Here is an 8455-nt window from a genome sequence, read left to right as displayed (position 1 = left end):
CTCATGTACTTTACACGTTTTTTTTTTAAAGATAAGACCTGGAACTTTCCAAGCAGTCTGGTCCTGCTGGCCAGAGAACTCCAGAGACTAGCCCTTCCCCCACACCCCTTGGGCAATCCCCAGCACTGGAATTACCAGCCAAGCTACCACTGGTTCTAAAAATCCAACTCAGGCCTTCAAGCACTCTCCTGACTGAACTCCCTCCCCAGTCCCTGCTATCTATCTGGTTTTGTGTTAGTTGCTTGGTGTTTTTCAGAACAAAGTCTCATTACATAGTCCTGGCTGGTCTCAAACTTGCTATGTAGGCCAGACTGGCCTCCAACTTGCAGTGACTTTCCCATCTCCGTCTCCCCAAAAGTTTGCATTTCAGGCTGGTGCCAACATGCCCATTTTATCATTTTTTTGCATTTTTCATATTTTTACATTATGAATCGCTTCTGTTTTTAAAAAATATTTTTTATTTTACCAGTTTAAAACTATTTTTGTTTAACGTGTGTTTTAGTTCATGAGTGTATGTACATCACATGCATTCCAGTACCCTTGAAAGTCAGAACAAAGTGTCACACGTCACCGAGTCTGGAGTTACAGACAACTGTGTGGGTATTGGGAACAGAATCTGTGTCTTTTATGAGCCCATTTGTTTTCTTTTCCTTTTTCTTTTAAATTTAATTTTAGCCACACATGGTGGCCGTACCTTTAATTCCAGTTCCTAGGAGGCAGAGGCAGATAGACCTCTGTAAGTTCAAGGCCATCCTAAACTATGTATGGATTTCCAGGCTAGTCAGAGCTATATGGAAAGACCTTGTGTCAAAAAACAATTTTTTTGAATTTTGGGGGGGGTTTGAGACAGGGTTTCTCTGTGGCTTTGGAGGTTGTCCTGGAACTAGCTCTTGTAGACCAAGCTGATCTCGAACTCACAGAGCTCCACCTGCCTCTGCCTCCCGAGTGCTGGGATTAAAGGCGTGCGCCACCAACGCCCGGCTTGTTTCGAATTTTTAAAGAGAATTTATTTAACTTTATTTTATGTGCATTATGTGTGAAGGTGTTAGATTCCCTGGAGCTGGAGTTACAGACAGTTGTGAGCTGCCATATGGATGCTGGGAATTGAACCTGGGTTCTCTGGAAGAGCAGCCAGTGCTCTTAACTACTGAGCTATCTCTCTAAGCCATGTTTTGAGTTTTTATCCCATTTACTTGTTTTGACATCATGTGTCTGGGGATAAACTAGCTGTAAGCCAGGGGGAGCAAGCCCGTAAGCAGAGGCCACCTTGTGGAGCCCATTCTCTCCTTCCATCATGTGGGTCCTGGTGACAGAACCTAGGTTGTCAGACTCCGTGGCAAGTACCTTACCTGCTAACCAATCTCACTAGCTCTGCTTTTACTTTTTAACCATGTATATACAGGGGGCTTATGTGCAAGTGCACATACACCTTCCAAAAGAAGGTGTCAGATCCTCTAGAAGTCGTTACAAGCTGTTGTAAGCAGCCCACACGAGTGCTGGGAACCAAACTTTGGTCCTCTAATGCTCTTAACCCCAGAGTCATCTCTCTAGGTCTGAAATTTTTCTCAGTAGAATCACATCAGTAATCTTAGCCCTTGGAAAGCAGAGGCAGTAGGATCTACTCCAACTTCAATATCAGCTTGACCTGCATAGCAAGTTCCTAGCTAACCAGGGTTACAAACCAAATCTTTGTCTCTATTGTTGTTTTTCAAGACAGAGTTTCTCTATGTAGCCTTTGCTGTCCTGGGACTTGTTCTGTAGACCAACCTGGCCTCGAACTCATAGAGGTCCGCCTGCCTCTGCCTTCCAGGATTAAAGGTATGTGCCACCACTACTTGGCAAGAAAATATTCTTAAATTGGGCATGATGGTGCAGGCCTGTAATTACAAAACTTGGAAGTTGGAGGCCAGAGGGTTAAGAATTTCCATCCAACCAGAACTGTATATAAAGTTAAAAGACATCCCAGGCTTCATGAGACCCTAGAAAGAAAGAAAGAGAGAGAGAGAAAGAAGAAAGACATCATTATTTTAGTTCATGTATATTCCTTACTTTTAAGGATTTCTTTTATTGTTTGAATTATGTATATGTTTGTGCATCTGCACAAGGATACATGTACCAAAGTATGGGTACCTGCAAAGGTCAAAGGCTTTGAATTTCCTACCGGTGGAAATGGAGTTACAGAGGGCTGTGAGCTTTGAATTTCCTACCGGTGGAAATGGAGTTACAGAGGGCTGTGAGCTTTGAATTTCCTACCGGTGGAAATGGAGTTACAGAGGGCTGTGAGCTTTGAATTTCCTACTGGTGGAAATGGAGTTACAGAGGGCTGTGAGCTTTGAATTTCCTACCGGTGGAAATGGAGTTACAGAGGGCTGTGAGCTGCTTGATGTGGATGCTGGGAACCAGACTCCAGTCCTCTGGAAGAGCAGCATGTGTTCTTAACCACTGAACTGTCTCTCCAGCTCCTACTCCTACTTATTTCATTATTTTATTTATTTATTTTTATTTATTTTGGTTTTTCAAGGCAGGGTTTTTCTTTGTAGTCCTGACTGTCCTGGAACTAGCACTATAGACCAGGCTGGCCTTGAACTCACAGAGATGCCACCACCTCCTGGCTCCTGCTTATTTTACAAATGGACTACATAGCTGGTTTATTTAGGGCTGGTAAGATGGGTCAGAGGTAAAAGCAATTACCTTGAAAGATGAACAACATGAGTTTGTTCCCTGTAACCAAGGGTGGAAGGAGTGAACTGAAAGTTGTTCTGACTGCCACAATGCCAGTGTAACACACACAAGCCCAAACTTACAAATATAGTATCGAAAAAATAAAATTAGGGGCCAGACGGTGGTGGCGCACGCCTTTAATCCCAGCACTTGGGAGGCAGAGGCAGGGGGAATCTCTGTGAGTTCGAGGCCAGCCTGGTCTACAGAGCGAGTTCCAGGAAAGCCTCCAAAAAGCAACACAGAGAAACCCTGTCTCGAAAAAGCAAAAAAAAAAAAAAAATAATAATAATAATAATAATAATAATAATAAAATAAAATTAGGGCTAGAGAGATGGTTCATCCGTTAAGAGTACTGGCTGCTCTCCAGAGGACCCGGGTCTGACTCCCAGCACCCACGTAGTGACTCACAAATATATCTGACTCCAGTTTCAGGAAATCCAATGTCCTCTTTTGGCCTCCAAGGGCACCAGCCCTTATGTGCTACACATACATGGGTGCAGGCAGGCAAAACCCTACACACCTTAAAATTTCAAATATATGTGGTTTATTAAGCCATTTACTATTAGTGTGGCGTTTCATATTCAGTAGATTTTGTACAGGACAAGGTGAAGAGCCAGCCCCTTTAATCCCACTAATCGGGAAGCAAAGACTAGGGGAATCTCTGTGACTTCAAGGCCACCCTTGTCTACACAGTGAGCTCCAGGACAGCCAGATTTCTTCATCAGAGTCTGTTCGTAACATTATTTATTTAGTACAGGTTCCTAGAAGCAACAGCACTGGGTCAAAGGGTGCAGCATTTAAAGGTTCTCAATTACTCAAGGACTACTGGGTCAAAGAGGATGGCTCGCTCATTCATAGCATTTCAAATAAAAATATTGCCAAACTGCTTTCCAGGAAGGTTTTCTAATTCATACCAGCTGTGTGGGGACTGCACTCATATTTCTGTTTCTGCCCTTTATGCTGTGGCACGTTTGTGTGGTTTTGTTAGCTAGATTTTGCTGCTTTATCCAGACTGGCCTGGAGTTGGTGCGCTAGTGCGTAGTCTTGCTGCCTTCACCTTCTGTCGTCTGGGATTGCAAGCATGTACCACCCAACTTATTTTCTCGCTTCGTTCTATCGAGTATTGTTTTCTTTTAGAACCCCCCTCCAATGTAATTTTCTGCCCCCACCTTGGTGTTTTGTTCTAAACTTGAACCTCCTGGCTTTAACTGTTATTTTTTTTAACATCCAGTTTGTTAGTCCATGTCTGCTGACCACTGGCAGAGGTTCACAAGAGCACGCTCACCACTTGGAAAGTTTCCAACCTGCCTTAATTCTCAGGCAGAAACGGAGATTGTTTCTACAAATCACTATGGTGGAATAAACTGCAAAGGCGTCGGCTTTCCCAGCCAAGAAGCAACGTCTCGCGGGATGTCGGTGGTCGTTGGGCTCTCGGACAGAACTACAAATCCCAACATGCAAGGCGCTCCAAGGTCGGAGCAGCCGAATGAAGGCACCGAGCCCATGTCACGTGTCCGCCTGCGTCAAGCGGCCGGTCGTCTCTCCCACGCCTTTTTCTTCCGCTTGCACCTTGGGCGCCATTTTGTGTTGAAGGTTGTAGAACCTCCAAGTCTCGTCGACTCTATGGTCGAGCACTTCGGGGTTCGACCAATCCTAACCGCGATCTCGGAAAAAGAACCCGCCTTTATCCGCAAGGAGGCGGGAATTGCCACGAAGCTCCTGTGGAGAGAGAGGAAGAAGCTGAAAAAGACCAATAAGAAAGAAGGAGTTGATGACGCAAACCAATTGGAACGCATGAAGATAACGGCCAATGGGAGTGGAGGGACTCCGGGACACGTGGGTGGGGAGCGGAGCGCTGAGACCAAGGGCTAAAGCTGGGAGGTGAGTCAGTCACCTTGAGCAGCGAGAGTGCGGTGGGCCGAGCAGGGGCTGCAGGGGAGTGGGAGTGCAGGTGACTTGGGGCCGGGAGGCAGGGGTGCGTAAAGCTACGAGCTGGGCCACATGGAGCAGCATTTGCCTCCAGGGATCGGGAAAGGCTACGGAAGTCTTTAAGCTTTATCAATTAATGTTAATTACCAACGGTAATGAGCGATAAACGGCCGCTGGGGAGAGTAGGGGACAGCTATGTTACATGGGCAGGATCCTGCACGACGTCTGCCAGTTTCTGCCTGCAGCCTTCCCGGGAGACCATGCCTTTTCGCAACGTTTCTCTCTTGGGGCCTGAGACGCCTCCTTTTAGTTCCGATCTCAGTTGCTGTCCTTCTGCAGACCCGCTGCGCAGAAAGTGGTTGACTCCGGAATCGGTGCTGTCCTTCTGACCTCTAATGCCCTCCTTAGCTGGGCACAAGCAAAGAGGGGTCGGGAAGCGCGAGCGGGGGGTGGATGGGGACAACAGAAGGTCGCCACTATAAGCAAGCAATCATGCTTTCATAGGAATTATGGGTGTTTTGCCCTCTCTTCTTGCAGATTGAAAAATGCAGACCACCAAGGCACTGCTCGTTACTCCAGTTCTGGTAAGCTGTGGTTCGGGGTGTATGGTGTGGGCGCGATCTTATTTAATCAATGGACTAAGGAGCTGGCGCCCCATGATGGTCAGGGCTCTTTGGGGAGGCTATAGGATGTAGTACAGGTAACCTACCCTTATGCAGGCCTGTAAACCAAGCTGTTGTGGCTTTCTGAGTGTCCTCAGAGAGGCCAGAAATGACCTTTTATTGTAGTCCTGGCTTGAATGTAGCCAGACAACCGGAAGACAGTTTATCTAAACCTTGCCTGCATGTTCAGTTTATCTGGAAAGCTTAACACTCTCAGTGCCCAGACTGCACCTTAGACCAATTGCATCAGACTAAGAATGGAGGTGGAACCCCAGGCAAATTTTGTAGAACTCCCGGGTGATTCCAATGTTCTGCCAAATTTGAGAGTCATTGCACTGAATAATATGTCAAGAAATCCATTTCACTGAGGCCTCTCCTAAGATGGCTGTTCCCAAAGCCAAACCTTCTGACCCACTGCATGAAGGCTATGTTGCTGTAAGTGCCTTTTAGTAAATGTCTCCCTTTGGTGGCTTTTGCTTGTTATCTCAGTACACTTCCTATAGCTGGTTGGATGTTTGAGCTTTGATACCTAGTTTGGTTTGGGTCTGGTTCTGAGAATGAGCCCAGAACCTTGTGAGTGCTCTCCAGCCTGGTATATGATGTCAAATGCTGCTGGCTGCCACTACTGGCTACTACAGACTTAACTGTGTCTGGAGCAAACCTACCCGAGAGAAAGAAGAATAAATCAAGTGACCTGGAGATTCATTGGAGAGGTTTTGACAGACTAGTCAATTATTGTTTGTTTGTTTGTTTGTTTTGCTTGATTTGGAGTGTTGCATCTTTCTGATTTTACAGATCCGCTCCTGTACCAGGGGTCTAATCAGGCCTGTGTCTGCCTCCCTCTTTAGTAGACCAGAGGCCCTGTCTAAACAGGTAAGGAAGTAAGGCCCCTCAGGATCTCCCTAGGCAATGGTCCCTCCAGTTAACTAAATTGCTTATAGGAGAATTAGAGAAGCTGTGAAGCTCGTAATTCCAAGACTCAAAATGACAGTCCTAGCGTGACTAACCCTGCCTGAAAACATCCTAGGGCAAACTGACATTCTCCCTGCAAGCAGTGTGTCCTGCCCGGGTCAGGCTGTCACCAGCTGTTTCTTAGCTCAGGTGGGTGGGGTTAATGGAGTCAGCCACCTGACGGATACCTCACTGCCTCCTTCTTCCCTCTCTTCTAGCCTTCCTGCAGCAGCTCCCCTCTCCAGGTGGCCACACGGGAATTCCAAACCAGTGTTGTTTCCCGGGACATTGACACAGCTGCCAAGTTTATTGGTGCTGGGGCTGCCACAGTTGGCGTGGCTGGATCAGGGGCTGGCATTGGAACAGTGTTTGGTAGCTTGATTATCGGCTATGCCAGGTAAGATTGGGGCTGCCCACTGTGTATCTCAGCATAGGTTCCGCCCCATTAGGGCAGAATCCTAGCAGGAAGGGATCCTTCAAGTTGATGTTATTTACCTCCAGTTTCTGTCATGACTTAAATCCGAATTAAAGTGTGTGTCCCACCCGCCACGTGTGAACTTGCCAAGCTGTTAGTCTCCTTTCCTATCCATGTCCCCAGGGTAGGTGTGGGCAGGCCCTTTTGGAATAGTAGCAGCCTCCCCTCCCCTTCCCTGTACCCTCACCCTTTCCTATCCCCGACAGGAACCCGTCTCTCAAGCAACAGCTCTTCTCCTATGCCATTCTGGGCTTTGCCCTGTCTGAAGCCATGGGGCTCTTCTGTCTGATGGTCGCCTTCCTCATTCTCTTCGCCATGTGAGGCTCCGTGGGGTCAGCCAGCCATCCCTGCTGCTTCGACTCCATGCCAGTCCTGGTGCTGGAGTGTGCTAAGCTTTACCATTAAACAATGTTTCTCTAAACCACATGCCTGTGCCCGTCTTTCTACTTTGGGGTCTGGAGGAGGCTCTGGTGGAATGGTGAGAAGTGACACTTGGGTCAACCTTGGTGACAAGGAAGTAGGCAGTGTATGATAGGGTCCCAGTGTCTCTCAGAAGAGCTATGAAACAGCCTGGGTAATGGTGGTTGGTCCCTTTCAAATTCAGCATATTGACGGTACCATTTTGTTGGGTTTTGGTTTGTCTTTTTGGTAGGGGGAGATCTTGTTTTATTTTGTCAAGTCCTCAGGGCCTTGCTGTGTGGTTCTGGCTGACCTGGAACATGCTAGGTAGTCCATGCTAGCTTTGAAATTATAGAGATCCACTTGCTTCTACCTTTCAGGTGCTAGGATTAAAGGTGTGTGCCACCAACACCTGGCTTTTTTTTTTTTTTTTTTTTTTGGTTTTTCGAGACAGGGTTTCTCTGTGGCTTTGGAAGCTGTCCTGGAACTAGCTCTTGTAGATCAGGCTAGTCTCAAACTCACAGAGATCCACCTGCCTCTGCCTCCCAAGTGCTGGGATTAAAGGCGTGCACCACCACCTGTCCAACTGCCACCTTTTTTTTTTTTTTAAGATTTTATTTATTTATTACATATACACCAGATTGAATTGTAGATGGTTGTCAGCCACCATGTGGTTGCTGGGAATTGAACTCAAGACCTCTGGAAGAGCAGTCAGTGCTCTTAACCTCTGAGCCATCTCTCCAGCCCCCGCCACCTATTGTTTTTACAGGTAATGTTTTATTTATTTTTGAGACAGAGTTTCTCTGTGTAGCACTGACTGTTCTGGAACTCACTCTGTAGACCAGGCTGGCCTCTGCCTTCCAAGTGCTGGAATTAAAGGGTATACCACCACACCCATCTGAGTAAAGGTTCTTGCTACAATAGCCTATTGACCTGAGTTTGATTCTGGGAATCCACAAAAGAGCAAGGTTGGGGTCAGCCTCTTCACTTGTGAGTTTCATTGTCATCAGTTTCAGCTTTTAAAATGGTTTTGAATAAACAGAAGAAACAGCGCTTCCTCCTAGAGAGTCTATAATCTTAAGGCTGAAGGTGCTTTTGGAGGGGGTAAGCTTCCTGTAGCATCTTTTTCTGTGCCTAGGCCTTCCCTCACCTTCAGTTAGCTAAAATGACACTGATACCCCAGGCAAGATAATGATTGAACTGCTGCCACCCCCAGACATACACAAAAGCATACACATATACATGTATATATGTGTGCATGTATATGAAAACTGGCATGAGTTTATGTGCCAGAGGCCAGAAAAAGCTCTTGGGTCCC

General features: G+C 46.7%; 1 protein-coding gene across 2 annotated transcripts; it reads left to right on the top strand.

Annotated features, from left to right (window-relative positions):
* The first annotated feature begins 4498 nt into the window (after positions 1 to 4498).
* Atp5mc1 (ATP synthase membrane subunit c locus 1) lies at positions 4499 to 7162 on the top strand. 2 transcript variants are annotated; one of them, XM_013117624.3, is made up of 5 exons: positions 4499 to 4602; positions 5188 to 5234; positions 6108 to 6185; positions 6482 to 6660; positions 6945 to 7162. In XM_013117624.3, the coding sequence occupies exons 2-5, from the start codon at positions 5196 to 5198 to the stop codon at positions 7057 to 7059; spliced, it is 411 nt and encodes a 136-aa protein (XP_012973078.2). In that variant the 5' UTR covers positions 4499 to 4602; positions 5188 to 5195; the 3' UTR covers positions 7060 to 7162. The 2 variants fall into 2 exon arrangements, with proteins under 2 accessions (XP_012973078.2, XP_040605498.1); XM_040749564.1 differs by having other exon boundaries at positions 4566 to 4672.
* The last annotated feature ends 1293 nt before the right edge of the window (positions 7163 to 8455 follow it).

This window comes from Mesocricetus auratus, unplaced genomic scaffold (genome assembly GCF_017639785.1).
Source record: "Mesocricetus auratus isolate SY011 unplaced genomic scaffold, BCM_Maur_2.0 Super-Scaffold_100007, whole genome shotgun sequence".
NCBI classification, from domain to species: domain Eukaryota; kingdom Metazoa; phylum Chordata; class Mammalia; order Rodentia; family Cricetidae; genus Mesocricetus; species Mesocricetus auratus.
Note: the sequence above shows the minus strand (reverse complement) of the source record. Positions and strands in the feature narration are given on the sequence as shown.

What these genes read in the sequence shown, in the direction of transcription:
- Atp5mc1 (XM_013117624.3), top strand. Translation starts at nt 5,196, where the DNA reads ATGCAGACCACCAAGGCACTGCTCGTTACTCCAGTTCTG. An exon ending in TGCTCGTTACTCCAGTTCTG is followed by an intron (nt 5,235 to 6,107) that starts GTAAGCTGTGGT and finishes CTGATTTTACAG; the next exon opens with ATCCGCTCCTGTACCAGGGG. An exon ending in CAGAGGCCCTGTCTAAACAG is followed by an intron (nt 6,186 to 6,481) that starts GTAAGGAAGTAA and finishes CCTCTCTTCTAG; the next exon opens with CCTTCCTGCAGCAGCTCCCC.